The sequence below is a fragment of the Carassius auratus genome, chromosome 38 (assembly GCF_003368295.1).
Source record: "Carassius auratus strain Wakin chromosome 38, ASM336829v1, whole genome shotgun sequence".
Classification (NCBI taxonomy): Eukaryota; Metazoa; Chordata; class Actinopteri; order Cypriniformes; family Cyprinidae; genus Carassius; species Carassius auratus.
In genome coordinates, this window is record NC_039280.1 from 7,164,110 (window position 1) to 7,188,806 (window position 24,697).

The 24,697-nt window shown below is 36.9% G+C and overlaps 1 protein-coding gene and 1 pseudogene across 1 annotated transcript in view; one reads left to right on the forward strand and one right to left on the reverse strand.

Annotated features, from left to right (window-relative positions):
• Positions 1 to 5,985: 5,985 nt before the first annotated feature.
• LOC113056845 (isoaspartyl peptidase/L-asparaginase-like) lies at positions 5,986 to 10,643 on the reverse strand (annotated as a pseudogene).
• Positions 10,644 to 12,489: 1,846 nt separating this feature from the next.
• LOC113057475 (regulating synaptic membrane exocytosis protein 1-like) overlaps positions 12,490 to 24,697 on the forward strand; it is a 17,274-nt gene continuing 5,066 nt past the window's right edge. Inside the window, exons 1-2 of the mRNA XM_026224904.1 lie at positions 12,490 to 13,151; positions 14,975 to 15,049. Of these exons, the coding sequence (XP_026080689.1) occupies positions 12,985 to 13,151; positions 14,975 to 15,049 (242 nt within the window). The 5' untranslated portion in view covers positions 12,490 to 12,984. The remainder of the gene's footprint in view (positions 13,152 to 14,974; positions 15,050 to 24,697) is intronic.

The window sequence follows — 24,697 nt, forward strand, 5'->3', positions numbered from 1 at the left end:
TTAATAACTAATAATAATATGCATTAATTAAAAATAGCTCTTTTCATACTATATAGTAAAGATGTTTCAAGTGACATGACGGTAAGTAGATGATGTCATACTTTTCACATAATTTAAAGCTAATGGCAGATGAGACGACTGGACTGACCAGTTTTAGACACGTAAAAAAAATATTTGGCCATAGCATTTTAGACAAACTCATTTTAACCCAAAATAGTCAATTCAACATACCTATCACACAAGTACAAGCACTATTTTCTTTCCAAGTTCCAAACTAAACAACACCCAGACCAAACCTGATAATTGTCATGAATCTACTAATTCAGTTTGATTGGTTATGACGCTGTATTATGTTACTAAAATCTCCATAAAACATTCCCAGACAAGGAAAAGTCACAGCAAGGGCACAAAGATCAGACTATACATGCACAAAACAAAATTCACATTCAATCTTTCTCTTTCTGTCTGAGACTAAGAACGCAATAAAGCAGAAAAATGTCAAATCACCCTGAATATATTAGTCCTAATATTTTGTGATCGTCCTGTTCTTTCTGAGTCTGTGAAAATATTACCCTTGTGAGCAGCACTCTGATTTCCCCGAGATCAACGGCCTCATCAAAGCATTCTTCCCTAACACAGACTTAAACTGCACTTCTCATGATGGCAGATGAGGTTAAGTCAAAGGCTAGAATCCTCCTCTGGCTTTAATAGTAACCACAACTTGTTACCTATTCAACACATTTGTCAAATCTTTCTGATTCAGAAGGCATTGGTTAGGCACTTTACTGTTTCTGTTCGAATGTTTTTCATAATTGAATTGAATGCAACTTGGTACAGATATCAGATGGTTCCCAGAACAAGGAACAAGTGGTTAGTTTTTTTTTTATGGCCTCCTGGATCGTGTCTGAGGATTGATCTGACTATTTTGTTTTGTAAATGAGGCACAGTGTCATGGAGAGTTCATAAAGAAACATTTCGTCCCCTTGGAATTATAAGGTTCTATCTGACATTTTTGTCAAAATAGAATTATTCACATATTCTTATTCTGTGACAATTTATTTACATTATGTGCTGTTTTATTTTAAGTTGTGTACATTTTGGGATTTTTTATTGAAAAAACAAAAAGGTTCTATCTACAGAAGTCTATGGAACACAAAAATTTTAAAGCTCAATATCTCAAAACTACTCAGAACGCAGATAGAACCTTATAATTCCAAGGGGACGATTTGTTAAAAGATGAAGCAGTACTAGATCTGACTGCAGCTGAATCACAAACGGTTAAGTAAATCATTTCATAATGCTTTTGTTTGGAAATTATCTTTTTTTATTATTATGTTGTCAAAACATTCACATCCAATAGAGAGGGGGTGTTTGTACTGTTTCCTATGCAATCCCGTTAGCCAATCATATCAGTAGCTGATTCCTGACAAGCCTTAAAGGACACGTCTCTTAAAAAAGATTGTTTAAGAAAGAGGGTCAGGATTACAGGTCATATTTATTTTACTTAAAAAAAAAAAAATTGTGCAAAAAACTGTATTAACATTATAAGTAAACCTCAAGAAACATACAAGTTTAAATAATAAAAAATCCATGTCATGACCCCTTTAACTACTTTTACGAGTTAATTTTAACTCTCTAGTGTTTTCTGATCTTTAAATGCAACAAAACTACACTGTCCCATTTTTAATGCAATTTAATTGAGATGTGAGAACACCGATTTTTTTTTTTACCTCTGTTTCTCACAAAATCACTTGTTTCCATTCCTAACATTGCTTTAACTCTCTGTCTCCGTTTTTCCAGGAACCCAAAACCACCCGAAGCTGAATCAGATGAGCGAAGGCCTCTCTTGACCTTGCTGGAGGTCACACTCCTTTGCACTCGACAGGCAGTTAAACACAGTTCCCTGATTCCAGGCACGGAACTCACAGCAAGAGAACAAGTCATCTGTGTCACCAGAACACTGATTAACAGAAAACGTTAACGCTCAGAGGTCAGCAGGAAGCCATGCCACACCGACACTTACACTCTAATGGCTGCTTTGTAAAACTGAATTAGAAACGAGAAAAGAAACATGAAATGAAGAATGAAAAGACTTACTTAATGTGTCAAGTGCAATAATGAAGGGTTTAATGAATAAGTCTTGACACATTGTCCTCCACTGGCTAATGCCAACCCACCCGGCTACAATGCCAACACAGAAGGGACACACAATCTGATGATTTTTAAATCAGCTTTGTGCACTGCTGCTGTTATATTTGATTGGCTGTTTCACAGATGCATACTGTACCTCTAAGTAATGTACTGTGGAACAGATATGACAATGAGATAAGAAGGTACTGCTGGTTTACTGTACATATTATTTCTGTTCAAAGACTAAAGGGCTGTTTACATAAAGGACAATGACTGCAGTGATAATAAAGTTATTAACTATAACGTTTTTTTAGTCTACACCAAAACTATAACACTAATGACAGTGAAAAAAAAAAAAAATTCTCCAGCTGATGAATGCTAAAAACATTGATAGCCAATCAGAATCCATCTGTCTCACATGTAAAGCAGCAGATGACAAAACTGAAGTGCCTATAATAATCAGAACATTGCATGACGTTCTTTGTTGTGGGCGAAAATATAGTTATCGTTATTGTTCTCATTCTTGGTGAAAACAGGTCTAAAATGTATAGGGCTATATGTCAAAAACTTTCAGAACTAACTTTCATAAATATATTCGATCTAACAATTATTCATATCCTTTTATTTGTTACCTGTTACATATATTCACAGATTATATGTGACCGGCAAAGGTGCCTTCCAAAAAAAGTGGATAATATTACACTTCTGGAGCGCCATATTTAGGCCTAATTTTTTACTATTGTTTAGCTGACAAAATATATTTCCAAAGAAACTTTCAGTAGACAAAAACTCCATAAATATGTGAGTTTTACATAATTACGTTCCCTCACAACATTTGATCAAATATGCACTTAATCAAATATGGCGTCTGAATAAGGTGTATGGAAACGGTTGATTTACCTGAACAGAGCAGCAGTTTTTTTAAGGTCAGAGCGTCCATGTCTTCGCCCACGGATCTCTCTCTGAGCGGGTTACTCTGAGTAGTGAGCAGGAAATGGAAAACCCGGACTGGAGCAAGAGGCGGATGATTACAGAACGCTTTGAGATAATGTCTGTCACTCCGCTCCACTCTACACGGAGATCCAGAACGGTACTTTTACCGTGTGAGTTCCTTGGTCATTTTTTGCGGAGAAGACATATGTGCAAACTTGACCAATTATAATAATTATTTAGCATTGGTTTATTGTAACACTTACAATTCGCCTGTCGTAGAGAACATCAGTAGGGGTGAAAACCTGCGGCTTCGTGCTTAAATGATCGAATCATATAAATATAACCGATAAAATCAATTAAGCGCATATATATTATATTACATTTATTTTATTTTTCTCTTTTTTTCCCCCACAACGGGGCCATTTCCTGGACACAGCTCGGGCGACTTGGACTGCATCCTTTACTGTGCAGTTTTCTTTTTGAAATACATCTACAGTAAAAAATCTTAATGCAGCATATGAATTTACCACTCACCTAAATTACAATCAGAATGTCTGTATTTGATAAAAAAAGCTCCGTCTGATGAAGTTTTGCAAACTTCTTCGCAGATGCCCGTGACTTTTCCTCCAGCGCTGACTGCAGAAAAGCCTTGTGAGAAAATGTATAAATGTCCAGAGAGGATGCCATCTCCACTTCAACTGATCCATGCCGTGTTCTCCGTCTTCTATATAACTTTATCATGTATTTAACTTCACGAGAACTCGTTCTCACATGATTTAAGGTTACTGGTCAAAGCAAACAAGCGCGATGTATTTGTATTAGCTCTTGGTAACCGCCACAAGTGCGTAATTACGTAATTATCTCACGCGACGATACAAAAATAGAAAGCGACCGTTATAATCAACTAGTATTATATTGATTTTCTTAAAGTTTTGTAGCGTCGTTACGCTCTTTTGCAATGTAGACACTGTGTTAAGAGTCTATAATAAAGCTTTGTAAGATGGCAACTGTAAGAAGGGGGTGCTGCTTGACTTCGTCGTCGTCGTCTGAGTGCTCTGTCACACACACTCCGGCCAATCTGTCACTCCTGACTTTTTCTATGCGGATTCCTGAGTTTAGGCCCGCCCCTTTTCTGTCATCGCTGCCGAGTGCCGACCAATCAGCGGGCGAAGCGCTCATATCCTTGATAGTGGCAGCGTTTACATTCACTGAATGACCCTCTTGACCGCTAAGCTTTTACATTTAAATATTTTAAAGAGTTTTGTTTAAATTCACATTGGTTAAATAATAATATATATATATTTTTGCTTTTCATCTTTGAACTAGCTTGTTTCTGAGTCTAGCTTCTTAATAAATAAACTTTACATTCACAATAGGCATATTGTAGGAGTATCCTTATTACTTCGGATAAAGGTATCTGCAAGACAATTAAATACAAAATCTAAATTTTTAAATGAATGCACTGCAGCCGATTTAGGAACAATTCTAATGTTTAGATAATTTCGTATATAGATTTCTGTAGATAATATTCGTAAATCTGACGTTTTCTTAGTGTATATGTTAATATATGCACTCCAAAATAAATGCAGTTCAATCAGATAACTACAGTAAACTCAATCTTTAGTTTTAAAATCACCTTTTCTGCATTAATAGATTACATACTCAAGTGAGGGACAGTGAGTGTAACCAATTTAATATTAAAATAGCAAAATACAAAATATTGAAAAGGGGGTGCCTGCAAATATTTAGTTAAAGTGATTATAAAGTGGTATAAAAATCGTGGCATCAACTCACCATCTTTATCTTAAATTAACATGGCACCATGCCACACAAAGTTTACTGACCTTGAGGTAAACTCTAATCTTTTTTTACACAATTTTTCTGGGAGATGTATTTTTATGTTGCACATTTAAGGGTGATATCAGACAGAGAGGTCATGACTTGTCGGTTGAGTCTTTGAGAGGACAAAAGCTGATGCTGTTTTGCATGCTCACGTGTGGAATATTTTGAACACAAACTGACCACTGAGGGCAGAAAAACTGGTTTTTGGGTTGTTGATCTTTATAAAGGCAATTCACAGTTGGAACTTGCAAGCTGGCCTGTGTGTTGACACAATAAGCAGAAGCTTGTGTACTTAAACTGTCATGAGGGTCAGGGCATTAAGATTTGAAGGCCACGTCCACCTCACTATACTGTAGATGAAAACACCAGAACTGATGTTATCAGTATCAGTTCATTTAAAATAGCACATGAGGGACTTAAACAAGTCTTTTTTCCTGCACATTTTCACCTTCCGACAGAAGTTCAGCCATCATAATCAGTCTAAATTGTGTGATGACACAAACACACATAAAACATGCTACAAAGTTTTTTTTTTTTTTTTTTGGCACAAATGTTGTCAGAGAATGTAGACCATTATAAAACTGCTGCATTGTTTGTTCAAATGTCAACATGTTATATTGGTTAAAAATAACTTGCTTTAATAAGCTGCTTTCTCTTTCAGAAGGAAATGATACACTGAACTACTTCAGGAATAAATCATTATTTCTGTTCTTCAAAATCAGTTATAAAACCAGTCTGGTAAGTCTGCCAAGATATTTCGACTTAGGTTCATGGGTGCCTTTTACAGTATGTGTACAGCATTTTTATCTCTACTGCTTTAGTATTAAAGCATATCAATATCAGTCATATCAAAGCTGCAAAATCTCTTTTAACATTTATTTTAAAAAATTGTAATTATTATTAAAGGCATATTTCATCCAAATATGACAATTCTGTCAATATTTACTAACACAAAATAAGATATCTTGAAGTTATACTCAAACTATGGAAACTACCATCAACAGTTTTGTTACCAACATTCTTCAAAATATTTTCTTTTATGCTCAACAAAAGAAAGAAACTCTAACAGGTTTGGAACAAATGTAAATGATGACAGGATTAGCATTTTGGGGTGAACTGTCTCTTTTAATGTGCACTGCACCTTACAACAAATAAAATTCACATGATTACAAAATCATAAATTTACCTCCATCTACTGGAGAAAATACAGTATTACACTGTTGCAGTGTCCTCAAAAATAGAGTGTTATAATAGTTATTGTGTCCATTAATATATGTAAGACTTGCATTGCTTTACTGTTTACTGTAGAGAAGATCAACCACAAAATGCATAATAATGCTCAATTACTGCCATGATGCATGTATGTATTCAGACAAACACTGATTTGCATGTATGCACATTTCCCTTTGTATTAAATACTGATTGTAAAAATGTAAACTAAAATGTGCCTATGACTGTGCATATATGTATGGTCATTATATGTTCTCTTGTACAGGCTCAACAAAGTGTTCGCCACGGAGCGGCCCATAGTGGAGTTCGCCCTGCTGGGCAGCGGCCCATGACATCTGTAAACTGCTGAACTGAGCTGCCCAGGTCCCTTTTGGATATACCACCACCACCCCGCCAAGACTATCCACCCGCTCCTTCATATACGTAAGAGCTAGGTCACTAGCCTCCTCTGGGGTCTTGCCTAGAGAATATAGAAAACATACAATTAACCATACAAGTAAGTGATTTACTCAAATAAAAACATACAGTGGACTAACAAGTACATGGTAGTATATTTCCATATTGTTGTTTGTAACTATTGGATCTTAGGTGAGACCAAATAATCTTATCAACACCCTGCCCATAACAACACACATATAGCAAAGTTGACCTCTGCTGCTTCAGCGAAAACACTTCCCGTTATGTTTCCACACACACAAGGCAAAAGCAGACATACAGATCACCTCCATCTTACACTACACAACATACAGGCAGACCATGTTATTTGAAATGTCCTTCTGAGGATGTGCAGGGAAGTTAACCTTCACTTTACTGTTGAGACAGCTCTTCACCTCTGATTTCCACGTGTCTGCTCCTTATAAATGGTGCTGGAGGTGGTTTTATATAACGCATTGTATGAGACCGACTCAAATAGTTTTTCCTCAGACCAATGAAGTGAACAATGTTTACCTAAACAGACTTGAGGTCAAGCATTTTAATGAGGCCCTAGATCTCCAGTTAATGTGTAGCTGCAGTAATTCAAGCCATTTATTTACTAAAATGCACCAGCAATTGGTTGCACAGCTAATCATGAACACATATGAACTGCTCATATGAGCTCATGTCAATATACCTGTTACTTCTAAATCATTATTATAGTGCAGATTGAATTATGGTCCAAGATGTGACATTTTTATTTTGCCATGCAGTAATAAAACTACCGAGTACAACTGCATAGTACAAAATAAGATGTACTATAGGAAGAGCATTATCACAAAATAAACCCAGACAGGTTCATTTTGATTCCATCGTGATGTAAAGCTCTTGCAACTCTACAGTTCTAGTTACTTTTTTCTAACATCTAACATCTAACGTATTTTTAGCTATTTTTAGGTTCTGATCCAAATCTAATTGTCACTTACAACTTGTAGTGTTGTTGTTTTGAGCAATGCTTTCATTCCTTGCTCACTATGTACAATATATTACAATTAATACCAAAGTCCTCCAGCATTATTTTTACTACATTTGGTAGTCACTTGTCTTGACACATACATTATAACTTGTGTTTATTAGAAAAAGGAGTAATTATGTAAAACATGAAATATATCTGACTATTGCAATAGACAATTATGAAATATACCACGATTCAAAAGTTTGAAAGTTGGTTTTTAAAAGCCAACACACAAAGATGCATTTATAAAAAAAATAAGAATAGAGTAAAATCAGGAATATTGAGAAATATTATTCAAATTTAAAATAGCTGTTTTCTATTTGAATCTATATTAATATGTCAATTATTCCTGTGATGGCAGAGCTGAATTTTCTGCAGCTATTACTTCAGGTTTCAGTTTCACATCATCCTACAGAAATCATTGTAATATTCTAATTTGGTGCTCCAGAAAATGTATTATTATTGTTATTATGTTGAAAACAGTTATGTTTCTTAATTTTTTTTAAATCTGTGATAGGCCTAAATTTTTCGGATACTTTGATGAATATAAAGTTCGAAAGAACAGCATTTTATATATATAAAAATATAAAATAAAAATTATATATATATATATATATATATATATATATAGCATGTATTGTTTTGTAGTACTGTCCTTTTGATCAGTTTAATATGTCCTTGCAGTTTTTTAGCATTATATAAATATTTAATATTTAATAAATATGGCTTCATTCACCAAAATAAGAAAAAAGCTTTTTTTTTTTTTTTGCTAAATAAGTTGTAATGATCTCGTAACACATGCCTTTCTCCATGTGAAAGAGAACAGGTCTAGACAGCGTGACCTTCATGATGGCTTCCCCATGGCCCGTGGGTGAGACAGCCCCAATATTGTTATCTGCATAACCCCCACATCCTGAGAATCAGAAGAAGAAACACAAATCCAGAGTGAGATATTTCCAATGCACACTCACGCTCAGCAAACCACCTGTTTAAGACAATCCCTGATAATATTTGCAGAATAAGGGAGCTGTCTTTTTACATTTTCGCGTATTTACTGACTTACTAAATCAGACAATACCAGCAGTGTCTATTTTCCTGTTTATGCAGCTCTATTACTATCACTGGTGTGTATGTGTGATTCCCTCAGGTTAAAATGTGTCCTGAGAGAATGTGGTGTGGGTGAGCTGAGCTGGGGATTAGATCTGTGGTTTGAATATTAACTCAGCAGGCAACAAGCTCTCATGAGCAGCTGAAAATTACACACATTCTTGCATGTCCAAAGGTCAGAGTTCAATCGCTGTCATATGAGTTGCTTCGTTTTTTTTTTGCGTGTGTAATTTTTCAATGTTAAAATACTTTCTTCTATTTCAGTTTAATACACAGAAACAACTATACGTAAAGCCATTTGTAGTTTGATTTCTTGGAAAGGTTAACACTGGAGTTAATCAGGTTGGTGCAAACAAATCAAGGCCCCTGACATACATTGCAAAGCAGCAAGTTTGGATTTACCAACACACGCCGTGTCTCCCACACGACCCTCCATTTTATTTAGCATTCCACCAGTGGATGTGGCACAAGCAATGTTCCCGTCATTGTCCACAGCAACTGCACCAACTGTTCCCATCTTGCCCCTAAAACACCCACATGAACAAAATGTTTTAATTATTCTGGTAACAAAGGAATAATTCATCAGAAAGAAGGAAATCAGATAAAGTACATCATCAGGGCACGCCATGTGTTGTAATTTCTAGACATTTAAAATGAATGCACCAAATAAGCAAAATTACTGACTTTCCTTTTAAAATGTCCTTTTCAAATTAAATATGCTTTATTGGTAACATAATGCTCATTTCATATAGTAAACAAAACTGGACCCCTTACTTTCATTATATAATAATAAAAGTAATAATAAAGTTGAACTCTTTACTTTCATTGTATTTAATAAATAAATAAATGCAGCTTTGCCATCACAGGTAAAATGTTTACAATTTTTTTAAATTCTGATAATATTTCACAATGTTATTTTTTTTACTCATTACAAAAATGCAGCCTTGTTGAACATAAGAGTTGAACGGGATTATTCCAAACTTTTGATCGGTAGTGTAGCTAATATAATCTTCTGTGTTTCATTGAAGAAAGAAAGTCATACAGGTCTGAAGAAACTGATTGTGAACTATCCCTTTAACTATTGTTGCAAGACATTAGGCCCCTCATACCAAAAACTTTATGTCAGCACTTTGTACCACTTTTCATTACATAAAAGCTTTACATTTGGCATTCCACAGGGTTGGCATCTGGCTGCAGGTTCTTCTTCCAGCGCATCTTGGCATAGTCTGTGATCAATGACTCCTCAGGCACTTCCGCTACACCCATGCTTCTGGCAAACTTAGAGGCCCCTTCAGCTGTCAGACACAAGTGTTTTGTCTCCAGAGAAAGGACAGACATTATTTACATTATTTTAAATGCAAAGTTTTGTAAAATCATCTAAAGACTGCATTTGTTGTATGCAAAAAGCATCTGAGAGCATATAGCCTAGTATTCCCTAGTTATGTGTCTCCAACACTTTTTGTTTTTAATCTTGGTAACTGTAGATTACTCAAAACCAAATCTCCCATGGTGGTCATGTACAGTAGTTGGGAATGTTATGCATTTTATAACAATACCTTCTCCATGACAAGCCTGGCCAGTTGCACTGGGTTAGCAATTCTTCTGACCGCTGAAACAGCCCCACTATCTAGATTCCTGCCATCCATTACCATCGCATCCATCTCCACTTCCCCCTTCACATTTAGCACTGACCCCTGACCTATGACATATGGGCATAACCTGAGTTTTCTACTCACCCTGGATGTATTATTAGGTATTAGGTGTGAAGTATGAATATTATGAGTACCTGCATTGAACCTTGGGTTGTTCTCCATCAGGGCCACTGCTTCAACCACAGCATCCATGGCACTTCCTCCCTTCTGGAGGATGGCATACCCAGTCCTGGCTGCCCCTTTACACCAATAGTAGAGAGTTCAGCTCTTTCTTTGGGAACATGACCAGCACCTCCATGCACTACCACTACAGGCAGCATAGCTGTCCACAAATACGTAACGTAATTGAGAAGACAAAAGTTAGGGAACGATGCATAAAGCTAAATTCTATACCCATTAGACCCTAAAATGCCATACACATATACATACACTAAGTTTTTCAGATTCTGTGCACGTGCCCACATATGTATACAATTAAAAATGATATTTAACAAGGGTTCCTCACCAGATTAACGGCTAACGACTGGAATATGTAATCACAGATAGCAGAAGTGCAAGCGAAGGAACCTTTAGATGGCGTAACAGAGTCAACAAATAATATGACTGTACACACGTCATCATTACAGCCATTGAGAAAACACCAAAATAAAAGTCCGCTCTTCAACCTATTGCTTAGAAACTGGTCATGCAAACGGACGGAAAAAAAACAAAACAAACAAAAACAACAAAGTGGGCCTATAACATGCAAAACACCGACCTTATATTGCAACCAACACGATGCAACGGTTTAATGTCTGAGATAAAAACTAGGATCAAAATAATCCCATAATGGCACTAAAGAACACCGATTAAATGCATTTTCTCGCTTTAGTACAGATTGAGATATGTTTTATAAGGTGTCCTTGGCTGTTTTAAAACGCGCTATTAAAAATGTATTATTATTATTATTATTATTGATATTATTATTATTATTATTATTAATTTATTTATTTAATTGCTTATTTTAGACGCCTAGCCTACATTAATAAAATGCATTAAAAGCATTTAATTCCCAATTCATTATTTAATTACTGTACATGGCCTACGTATTTATGGTATAAGTTTATATTACGTTGTTTAAAAATATCTTCACATTCAGTATTTTTTCAAATTTGGACAACACACTGTAAAAGTGTTGTTTCACCTTAGAAAAAAATGAAATGCTGCCTGTGAAGTGTAATGTTAGTTATAAACTGAAAACTTGAATATTTGTGTTGTCTCAGGTTTAATTCAGAAAAGTGAGCCTATTCTAAATTCTTTAAACTGTGGTAACTAATTGCAACAGTCATATTTTACATGGTTAATATTAACTAGTTTTAGTTGTACACAATTTGTTCCTTTCCGTTATGTTAATGATTTAAATGGCAGCGAGGCACTTTTTGCAAATTGGGACATTCCATGAAAAGGATAGGTAGGGAAAATTAGATGAATTATTATCCCATATTAAATCACAATAGCAAATTACCCTCACATTTCACCGTTTTAAGATGCTTTGCCTTAGAAGATATAGTCATTTTACTTTTACACGTGTTTGTGCAAATGTACGAAATTAAACGTTGTTTTAAAGATAAAAAATTATGATGAAGATGATGATTTGTGCAATAGCTTACATTGTGGGTCAAAATAATACATTTTTCTTTTATGCCAAAAATCCGGATATTAAGTAAAGATCATGTTACCAGAAGATGTTTTGTAAATGTATCATAAACAATTTTTTGATTAGTATTATGCGTTGCTAAGAACTTAATTTGGACAACTTTAAATTCGATTTTCTCAGTATTTTTCAGATTTTCAAAAAGTTGTATCTCAGCCAAATATTGTCCTATTCTAACAAACCATATGCTACATCAAAGGGAAGTTTTTTTATTCAGCTTCCATATTATGTATAAATCTCAATAAAAAAAGACCCTTATGGTTGTGTGGTGCAGGGATACATTTCTAAGTGAAGTTAGTCGTTTACAGCAAGTCAGTGTTTAAGTGTGAATTATTATCTAGGCTATATTTTAGCCACTCATCTGTTGCGTGCTGAATTTGTACTTGCCACGCGCTCAGCGAGTCATGCTTGGTGAACCTGTGCGTCACCCGCGGGCTGTGATTGGAGAACGAAAATGGGATGCTGTGCGCGTTTGCGGCGAGCTCCCATTCTCAAATGAGAGTGCGCGCGGCGCGGCCGTCTCCAAGAGGCGTGCGCGCGCTCGACGGGCTGCGGTCCCATTGACTATTCCGTCTCCCTGACAGCGGCAGCATCAGCAGCGCGAGCTCGGAAAACAGAGCGCCGCGCGGACTCCGCCTTTGCTCCCATCATCCCACCCGAGATCCAGAGCTCCGAGGCGGCTTCAGCAGCAAGCCCAAGACCCCCTCGTCGACTCGCACTTCTCCTCCTGATCAGATATGGACTACCCTTAACTGGACCTGGAGGGGAGAGGCAGGCGGGCGGGCGGGGGGTGGGGGGGAGAGAGACAGGAGAAAAAGCCGTATAGGAAGAGAAGCACAACCGTGGGTGCCCGCCGCAACGATGAACGGTTCGCCACGCTCACGACAACCGCAGATAAGCCATCGAACTATGTCCTGAATAGCGGTTTAGATAGCTGGGATTGTGCACCGACCATACAGGGGTAAAATATGTCCGCCTCGGTGGGGCCCCGCGGCGGCCCTCGCCCACCCACAGCGCAGAGCTCCATGCCCGATCTACCGGACCTCAGTCACCTCACAGAGGAGGAGAGGAAAATTATTATGGCTGTGATGATTCGGCAGAAGGAGGAAGAGGCAAAGGATGAGGCCATGCTCAAGTAAGACATCACGCTTCATAGGGAGCCTGCCTGTAGTATTTGTGCTGCTTCTGGAGACCAAAAGGCAAACAGCTTGTGATGGTTTCTGTAGGTGCATCTGTTTGCAATAGCCTACTAATAAAGCCATCAGGCTGTACGCCTGCACCTGAGGTCCTGTGTGTGTGTGTATGTGTGTGGGTGAGTCTGGCCATGTATGTCCGCTTTCTCCATCCTTTTGGGTACCTGTCATAAATGAGCACCGCTTGTGTATTCATACACATCCATATGAAACCAGCTTGTGTAATGAAAGGCCAGGTGACCGGACACAGGTGTAGCTGTTAAAGAGAGAGGGGTGTGTCGACATGGAAGAACTAGATATCCACAGCTCCATACATCCTGCTGTTTTATACCTCACTCTGTGATGGATTAGTTTCGGACAGAACACGTTCATGTCACATTATTAGTTCATTTATTCGACACATAATGCATTTTGTTTTTAAATAGGTTAGTGAACATTTTCCGCACTATTCACCACCAGTGTCAGGATTCCTGCCTGGTCACGACAATATTTCCGTGCCTCGTCATCACGATCGTCAGGATACTTAACCCATTCATTGAAATCTTCCCTGATTGTAGTGTGAGCATCTCTCACAGCTTGAGTAGAAGCATCAGTCATAGCTTTATATTTTCCTCATCTGTTTCTTTTCTTTTCTTTTTAGATCCTCTTGTAATAATAACTTCATATGTATAGCAACAGTATTCAGCTCAAAGATTTACAGTAAAAAAAAAAAAAAAAAAAAAAAAAAGCCTTTATAAGCACCAAGTACTTTAAATGCAAACCATAAAAATAAGAGATCTTTTTATGACAGGCACTTGTCAGCAGTTTACACGAAGGATGGTTTATAAAGTTTTATTCTGAATGGCCATTTGTGGTTCTTCATTGCTGTTATGAAGACTGTGAAGATGTTTCTTGGCTTCCTGTCCACCTGCCATTTAGAAGCCATCATTGCTTATATTACATTAGTTGTTGGCCACCTTGAGATTTGAAATCAGATTTATGCATCTTAAATTGGTTTACTGAGCAGCTACAATCAATAACTTAACCAACTTATTGTCCTATATTACTCATAGGAAATAATCATGCAGTTATTTAATTTCTCAGTTTTTGTATATACATTTTATTTCTACTAAACTCTTCTGAAAGAGAAATAAATGACATTGTTTTTAAATAGTTAAAGGTCACAGGTCAAATTGACTGAATTTAGCCTCAAAGTATTTCTCTTAGAGAGAAGAGACAGATCACCACATAATCTGTGTACTAATCTATGTTAGTGTGCTGATGAACAACATCTCATTTTCTGATGTGTGTCATGAGATCGATGTTTGAAACTGACAGTTCCTCACTCTCAACTTCTGTCCTGAAGCAGAAGCTAGAGGTCGACCTCACAACGCTTTTGTGGCATTTAGAAATCCAACAATACTGTGCTAGCTTAAAGGCGTAGCTCACCCAAAAATGAAAATTCTGTCATCATCATTTATTCATTCTTATCTCATTCCAAACCTCTATGACTGACATTTTTCTGTGGAATATAAAATAAGATTTTTTTTAACTCCTTTATTTATCTTCATTTGTGACCTGCAGACAGAATCTTCATTTTTGGATGATTATTTCTTTAACAATGATATTTCAGAATGGATATGTTTTGCCTTTATAACTCAACCTGCATTTTGTGAAAATGCATATTTGGTGAAAGTTGGTAATATTAGAAAAAGTTTACATATGTAAAAGATTTATTTTCTAAAAGATTTACTGTCACTATATAAAATATGTTTGTTCGTTTTAGAGAGGAGAAACCCATACAAGCAAAAACGGTGAACCTGGTCGGAAACAAGAAACCACCTCAGCAGAACGACATCAGGTAAACATCTCAGTCAAGTTTATATGCAGTAAGTTAATAATGGACTTTGTTGTGAAGTCAAGATTTACCCTCATTGAGGTGCCCTGTGCTGGTATTTTTTTGCAGCTGTTGGGTTTGTAAAGAAACAAAATTGGTGAAGAATCTAAAAATGAGCCTAACATATTGTGCATGCTGTTGTGACATTCTTTAATGCTTTAAATGACCGCTTTATTTATTTCCGATTTTCTTTTTTTACTGCTCATTGTGGTCATGCTGAAACTGCTGAGAGTGGCACTGTGTTGTAAATCAAAATCTCTTTTACAGTTGCATTATTTTTTTTTCTGCAAAAACACGAAAACAAATCCTGGCACCTGTGGTGGTGCTTTAGAGTGCTGACAGTGTAATATTTATGCTATGTTAAATTATTTATGCACACCAGTATTGCCCTGGTTCTCTCAGCTGAAGAATAAGAGAACTGCGGTGTGGTTTATATCAACAGATAGAGAACATCTCACTCCCACTTGCTTTGCCTGGTCTCTGGAAGGGTCAGAGGATCAGAAAGGTTTAGGATTACAGGGCAAGTTGGCCAAAACACATCTGTTTCTGTGTGGAGTCCCTGGATGTGGTCATTTGTGATGTCATCAGCCTGACCAAGAATTTGCCCCAATAAAGTGCTGGAGTGATCATGTATTTTTGTAAGCCAATGCAGAAGTTAGCATTGCCCTGGTTTCTTTGACAAAAACCCAATAGGATTTTTTTCCATTTTGGATTAATGCAGACCAGCAGAAGTTTATGATTATTACACATTTTGTTTATCAAGATAGTCTTTACAAATAAACACAACTTTTATCAATTCTGAAGCGTGAACGTGGAAATATCTTGAACTTGTGTTAACTATAGACCTTATTCAATGAATTTAACTAAAAACATATTTCCAAGGTTTTGGGCTACAAAAATATGTCATCCCTGTAGCACTCTATTGACTCGAACCATAATCATTATTAGCATTGCACCATAAGCATATGCAGAATGTACTTGATCAGTTACACCTACCAGAGACTTCTGGCCTAGAAATGTTGTTGTTGAGTAAGGGATTTAGTAGATGGGGTGTATTTGAGGCAGGTCTATTCTGCTGAAGATCAAACAGAGAGTTGTTCTCAGTGTAATCTTATTCTCTTGAGTCCCACTCCTCCTCTAGCCTGTGCTTCTGGCTTAGACACAAAAACTGACAAAAAGCCTTTAAAAAGAGGAGGAATACATGAATAGATAAATAATTAAATGCAAAGGCATATCACACAGTAGTGGCTTTTAATAGCGCCCTAGTCCATACATTAGCACCCACTGAAGAACAAGCTTTCCGAATCCATTTGCTCTCACCCACCTGCAGGCCTCAGAAGGATGAGCTTGGGCTCATGGGTTGGCATGTGCTAAAGTCAAGCTCCTAATTCTCCGGATCCCACTCAGTTACTCTCTCACTTGTTCAGCCAGTGGCCCGACTGCATTACCGAGTGTGTCTTTTGCAGGCATCTGCATACAGATGCTGGAGTGGCTGTGGGTCTGATTGCTGCATGTTTTAAATGACCTACTCAAACTGGGCTGCATGATGCAGTTTACAGTAACTCTAAACCACATTGGCATAATGCTAGCCAGTTAGCAAAAGAGCTAACTTTAAGTAATACATACTTGAATATTTAATTTTCTGTGTGTTGCAAATTTTGCAGATTTAAATATACCACCAAGGTAACATTATCTCTATAAAATCTCTAGAAGCTTGCGTTCTGCAAGTGAACGTCGCTTGATTGTGCCATCCCAAAGACGCACAAAGTCTCTTTTACGGACTTTTAAATTAAATGTTCCCTCCTGGTGGAATGACCTCCCCAACTCAATCTGAGCAGCTGAATCCTTAGCCATAATCAAGAATTTGTGTGTGTGTGTGTGTAAAGACCTCGAACACTAGTTTGCTCTATTCTTTTCTATCTGTTTTCTTTTTATTTATTATATTATTTAGAAGCTAATAATTTATTTGTTGAATTTTTTTGTAAAAGAAAAGCAAAATAAACTATACCTTTGCATAATGCTGAATACCTTATATATTATATTATATATATATTAATAAGGAAACCCAAGGTGAGAAATATTAAAACATAAAAACAATATTGCTGATGAAATAAAATGTATCATGCTTCCAAATATTTATTTATATATCAGTCTTCAGTACCTGGATAGATAGTTAGCACCTATCTGAGGCAAAACTTTTTTTCTCTGTTTAATAAAAAAAAAAGCTTACTATGCATTAGATAATGAGCACTCTGAAACAAATGTTGTTTGAATATTATAATTAAATGTATGAATAGGCCCACATAAATATGTCAGCATATCCCATTTAGAGTTAAATGCTGCTTTGAGAGGTGTGTGTGTGTGTGTATGTGTGAAGGCTGTGTTTCTTCACAACAAGGAGAGTGGGGAGTCCATCTGTTCCTCCAGTTGGTTAACTGTGCTAGGACACACACACACTCACACACACACCCAAGCTCATTTCCTCACCAGCTCACAGAAATATGCAGTCAACCCGACAGAGACCCCTTACCATGCACTGTAATGATACACCCATCGTTGCGCCGTGGTGTCAGCGACCCAGGCTGTTTAGAGCACAAATGTTTTGCTGGATAATGGGTTTGCTAGGGAAGTAAGACCTTTTAACATAGAAACACATAAAAGTAAGGAGAATTACAGCTGGCATCTGTCGCCATATTGCTGGGGAGTATGTTGCGAGCTGTTTACACAGAAACACGGGGTAGTAGGACTTTCCCAAAGCAGGGTCAGAGGGCACTTTTCTGCAGCTTAGGTAATGTGACACCAACAAAATCTCTCCTGACATACTGGATCTTCTCATGGCAATGCGTGGGACAAACTGGCACAACTGTTAGTTGCTGTTTAGTACATATGTCTATTAATTAGGAAATTATTTAATGCCACCAAACCAATATTTAAATTGAAAGGAGGGTGATTAAATGACTGGAGAGATGAAATGAAGCTTCCCTTGCTGTCTGTCTGATATTTCCAGATCAACTATGTGTCATGATTGTTACCGCCAACCCTCCTGTGAGAAATTGTCCCATGGAGAATGCCAGTGTGTAGCATGTGTAGGCATGCCGGGACATTTTCTTTGCCTGACACCTCCACTCATCTCTTAGTAATTTGATTTCTTACATTGCCTGTCCTCAGAGGAATTGTGTAATCAGTGATAAGATCTTCAGATGCTCATCAGTTTTGGATATAATTTAAAGGCGAGTCTAGGGCAGGACCTAGGAGAGCTTTTGGAAGTTAATGGAAATGTCTCTAGAAATGTCAGTCCATAATGTTTTTCCAGAATCAACTGAGCTGCCTATTTACAGTAGACTGCATTTAGATGTGCCAAATGTTCAATTCTGAGTAACTTGCATGTTGCAATAACTTGCACAACATTGATTGCTGAAGTTTTCTGATTCATTTTTAGCATGTTGATACATGGTTTCTAGGTGGTCGACAGGTCGGTTTCTAAGTGGTTACTGAAAAAACACATCTAATCTCTATGATATATATATGATATATATATATATGATATATATATATATATATACACCCATTTTACAAGCCACAAGATGGCAATTGTACATCCTCTTGCTTAATATGGAGTAATATCACTTTTTTATTGTTACGATGTTACTTATGTAGGCAGTGAACTTATCTCCACTACCTCAGAAGTTTGTTTCTGAAGAATGAGTCATATAAAAAGTGTAGACAATTTGCAAACAAAAACAGACACTAAGCTCCACAACTGTGGTGAACTGTCAGCTTTGAGTCATCTTTTTACTGCGTTCGCTTCTTCTGTTGGTCTTATGTTCTTTTTTTAATTAGCAGAGTCTTCAGTTAGTCAGTCAGTCAGACAGTCAGTCAGTGAAGTGTGGCACCAACACCTGGAGCTTCAGTTACACAGCACTCCCGTGGAGGAATGTGCATCTTAGGCTGTTCTGTAGGCACTGTTCTCTTCTTTTTTTTTTGCTCGGGAGAGTGTCACTTTCCTCAAGCATCATCAGTATTAATCCTGAGCTGGCCAAAAAGCTGTGGCTCTGTGTTCCTTTTGCACCAATGATTTTTTTAATTGCCCAGAGAGAAGATGTGTATGTGTGTGCGCACTTATCCGTCCATGCATTTGTGTAAAAACAGAACAAGCAGATAATGCATGGCTGATTTGAAAGTAATGTCAGTTATATGTTCAGCCGACTGCACATGTGAGGCGATAAGATCAACGGCCATTTTTTTTGCCCCCTGGGTCGTGTAGATTCCAGAGGGTTTTATGACGACCATGATGTCTTGGATGAAGAGAGTGGGTTGTCTATTTATAGATGTGTTTTGTTTCAATGACATGGCTGCCGTGTGTGCGGATGGGCATATGGATGTTTTTCCCTCTTTTTCTCTCTTTGCTTATTTTCACCAGCCCACATGGGACTGCTCCATCTGAGAGTGGATTCTGTCAGAGATTTACAGTCCGTCTGAGCAGCTTTGCTATTGAAGAGTGTCCTTTGTAGGTTTCACACATCATTCATGCGCTTCTGCCTGGTCAGTCACTTTCACGCAGGGTTACTGCATATTATACAAGATTTATTTCTGGCCCTGTTATTTGATTGCCTGGGATTGCTGATATTTAGACAGTACTGAGATGTTTCGTTGTTATGGTTATTATGCAAGAGATAAAACATTTAGTAAGACATAGAGTTCATTATATGATCCAAATGAAAAAAATAGGGTCATACTCTACTGAATGTAAGTTGCTTTGTATAGACATAAATACATTAAAATGTGCACAAATGTTCAAAAGTTTCAGTTAATTATGATTTTTTTTTTTATAAATGTATTTATTTATTTATTAAGGATGCATTAAATTAATTAAAAGTCACAAAAGATTCCCTTTTCAAATAAATGCTCTTTTTTGAACGTCTATTCATCAAGGAATCCTAAAAATAATTGTGTCAATGTTTCCACAAAAATATTAATGCACAGTTTCCACAATAAGAAAAGTTTCTTGAACACCAAATCAGCGTATTAGAATGATTTCTGAGAATTGTGTGCCACTGAAGACGTAGTAACTGTGGATAATTCAGATTTGCTTTTCCAGGAATAAGTTACATTTGACATTATATTAAATATAAAGTACATATGAATACATAACAAAATAGTTATTTTAAATTGTAATATTTCAAAATGTTACTTACAGATACGCTTTAAATATATGTGTATTTTTTACAGTTTTTTTTTTTAAATCAAATTTTTGCCTTTTGTATTCACCATTAAGCAAACATCTTAAATCAGATTATTCAGAAATTACCAATAGGACACTTCTCCTCAGAAGTATCACAATTGAATGTCTGTGGCACAAATTTTCAAGATATACACAGAACGTTAAGATTTATTAAAATCCCTAACGCAATGCCTAGAATCATATATAATTTAATGGTTAGTGTAAAAGTTTGTATGTCTTTATGAGTGCTCAAGGCATTAACAGCATGATCTGTACCCCTAACACACAAGGGCCCAACTATTGCTCCACTTGAACTTTAGCTGCTTATTAGTGTGTCTTGAAGCATATTTGAGTGTCAGAGTGGAGCAGCAGTGACGTCCCTCCCATCTCTTCCTTCATGTGACTCTCAGCAGAAATGAGAAAATGTCATTAGCGAGGCCTGGAGGCTCCTCTTTCCTGCTCGCAGACTCACTCTCTCCATAATGTCCTCTTCCTGCCCCACAGGGTTAAAGCTTGGACTCATGGGATGGCTTGGGTGACAACCTGACTCAGAGTAGAAGCACTGGGAAGCCTTTTGTCCTTAAGGGCTGTAACCATGGTGTCATGTACCCAGGGAGTGCTCACAAGCTATGAAGACTTTATATAGATGCACCATTACATTTTCTGGTGTGTTTTCTGTCAGTCTCGAACACTCTTATGTTTTTCAGAGTCTGTATAAGGGAAATTGTAGCCTCAGGCTTACGAAATATTTTGAAATCACCACCAAGCTTATGAACTAAGCCTAAGCAGACATTTGGTTAAAAGGACTGACTTGGTAGACAACTGACAAAGCAGAAAAATGGTAGCAAACGACACATTGTGCATTGATTAATGCATAAAATATAGCACGAAAGAACAACGAAACAATAAAGAACAAAATAGATAAAGTGAGATGATAAATGTATCTTTTCAAAGTGCTGAATGGAGTTTACAGACCAGTGAATGCACAATACAGATACATTTAACCCAAATTAGCAATACTGCTAATGCATGCTGCTGAGACAGCTTTTACTGATTAAAAATGTTACTTAAAATTATTATATTTTTTATATTTGTAAAAGGGCTAGTAAAAATCAGAACTGCTGTGCCAGCAGACAATTCTGTAATGTTAAATCACAATATATTTAAAGGGGTTATGAAGGGGTTATTTTTGTATTTTGTACTGTTCTCTGAGGTCCCCTTATAATGTTATCAAGATTCTTACATCAAAAAACTTCATTTAGAAGTAATAGGGTATTTTCTGTTCTGTTTTTAACCCCCCATCAGAGCACTCTTGGCTAAGAGTCATGTTTGTTTGCCAGTGTACATTCTTCATAGATGGAAGATGCAACGATTTAGGTCAAAATCGCATAGACACTCAGTACATATCAAATAATCTGTAATAATAAAAAAAAGCAATTGTGAGCACGTAATAAAAATAGTAACTCACACTTGTGTGTTGCGACATTACAATGGGATCCAATATAGTCGGCACAACATCGTCTTTTAGTTTCAATCTTTCTGAGAATCCTGTGTTGAATTGTGTCTTGTTTGTAAACGGCTCTGTGGTAAAATGAAGTGAACAAAGGACGGAGTTCTTACTGAAGCAGTCTGAATCTTCATTAAAAAATAAAGTTAATCTACTCTTTCCTCATGTTGGGATACAAACGGACTGTCTTTCCACAATTTGGCACTCCATAGCTTTGTTCGGAGACATCTCTGTCTTCTGATTTCTGGGTAATCCTGTGTTCTCCTCTTTTGTTATATACACTACATGTGCGAATTGGTGGGTGGGGCTAAACAGGCAGCGATGTAGAACCAGGCGTTGATCTTATAGGCTAGTGACAAATGGTCAAAAAGTGCTTTAGTTTTCGAGATACCCCTACCGGAGGTAGAACTAAACCCAACAATGTTTTTCCTCATCTCTAAGGTCTCCCATATATGAAATGGATTCTTGGCTAAAAATATTTTACTGCTAAGATTGTTAAATTAACAGATATTGTTATACACCACAAAACCAATAAAGGACTAAAATATAGCCTGTCCGTATGGGAGTTAAGGCATATAAACTAATGCAGATCAATCACACAAGCTCTGAGAGCTTTGAAACTTGACATGTTTGTAGTCAGGAAGTTGATTCAACTACTAGAAAAGACTGGATGTGAATATCTTGATGTATGGAATAAATAGACACATGTAAACACATATCTAAAATAAGCGGACATGCACAAATTTAATATCTATGCAGAATGTTTTCATTTACTTTGTGCTTGCTTTGCCTGGCATTATCATAGAAACAAATATGATGGCTTGTTGGAAAGGTGGGGTTGTGCTGAATCCAGCAATACCAAATATGTAAATATATAATAAAAGAGAAGTGTTCTGTCACTTAATGTATGAGGTGTCCAAAATGAAAGAACGGTGGACAAAATAGCCTCAAGTCCAAATCAGATTATCAGTGGTGAGAAGAATGTTGACAAATTCATGGTTACTGCAAAGTAACTTACATTAGGTAAGTGCTGATCTATATTTCTGATACATTTAATAATGATACATTTCATAAGGCACAGTATACTATACAATTCATATGAACCACAGATCCAATTGAATCAGGTTAACACTGGAATGGAACACCTTTATTAAAATATCGTCACTGACGGGCAGAATCCTCGCATGTCCAAATTTTGTCTATTTCATATTTTTTCACAATTCAATGCTATTGGTCAAACCCCACGTGGTAAACAATCTAAAGTGTTGAAAATAGATTGAGAGCAAATCTCTTAACTCCATTGGGCACTTCAACTGTCTGAGAATCCTCGTAACTCCACCTCTTCTTCACTCCGCGGCAGGAACTTCCACGGCATTTTGTGTTCTCAGGATTTAAAGTCGCAACGATTGAGAAATCCTCGTCGAGCAACACATAAAGCAAGCCTTAACTCTGATTTTATCTATTTTAAACTATGATATCAGTTATTGATGTATTTTAAATGTCTACTTATTACTAGGCAAGGCAAGTTTATTTATATAGCACATTTCATACACAATGGTAATTCAAAGTGCTTTACATAAAATAAAGTAAAATAATCATGAAGAAAAATAATAATAATAAACATAAGCAATTTTAAAACTTTTAAAATTATGAAAAAAACTACTTAACTAAAATGAATTTAAAAACAGTTGATTTTACATAAATGATTTTACATAAAAAAAGTGAAAATATAGTGCAATCAGTTCGGACATTGCACAGTGCTCATTCAATAAATGCACAGCTAAACAGATGCGTTTTGAGTCTAGATTTAAATGTGACTAGTGTTTTAGCACATCTGATCTCTTCTGGAAGCTGATTCCAACTTGCGGGCGGCATAGTAACTAAAGACGGACTCCCCTTGTTTTGTGTGAACCCTTGGTATTTCTAACTGACTCGATCCTAGTGATCTGAGTGCTCTGTTAGGTTTATATTCAGTGAGCATATCTGCAATAAATTTCGGTTCTAGGTCATTTAGTGACTTATATACGAGTAAAAGTACTTTAAAATCAATCCTAAATGTAACTGGAAGCCAGTGTAAGGACCTGTGAGGACTGGTGTGATATGCTCAGATTTTCTGGTTCTAGTCAGAATCTTGGCAGCAGCGTTCTGCATGAGCTGCAGCTGTCTAATGGTCTTTTTTGGAAGGTCAGTGAGGAGCCCATTACAATAGTCCACCCTGCTAGTGATAAAGGCATGAACAAGTTTCTCCAAGTCTTGACAGGAAACAAAACCTCTAATTCTTGCAATGTTTTTGAGATGATAGTATGCTGATTTAGCTACTGCTTTGACATGACTACTGAAACTCAGACTGGTCTCCAGAATCACACCAAGATTCCTGACATGATTTTTAGTTGTTTGACCCCTAGAGTCAAGGTATGCATTCACCTTGAACACTTCATGTTTGTTTCCAAATGCAATGACTTCAGTTTTTTCCTTGTTTAGCTAAAGAAAGCTCTGGCACATCCAACTATTAATTTTATCAATGCATTGGCAGAGGGAGTCAATAGGCGGATCTTTTGTGACGTCATTGTTTATGTTTGTCGCGTTGCATCATGGGAATCGTGTGGCAGGAAACACAGCTAGATACCTGTAATTTGATTGTTTTGCACGTTTGGAGGAGGATTTAGAGAAGAGGATGGTTCACTCTTGCTGTGTGGTCGATTGTACGGTTAGTTGGGGGCCTGATAAAAGTTTTCGCTTTCTGATTCAGGTGTCCCAAACCGCAATCCACAGCACCCAGACTATGTTCCTCACATCATTCTGTAGCTGTGCTTTGCTGCAAGCCTCACTAGTACATGCAGCATTTGTAAGTCCTATCCTGACAGCTGCTTCTACTTTAAAACAT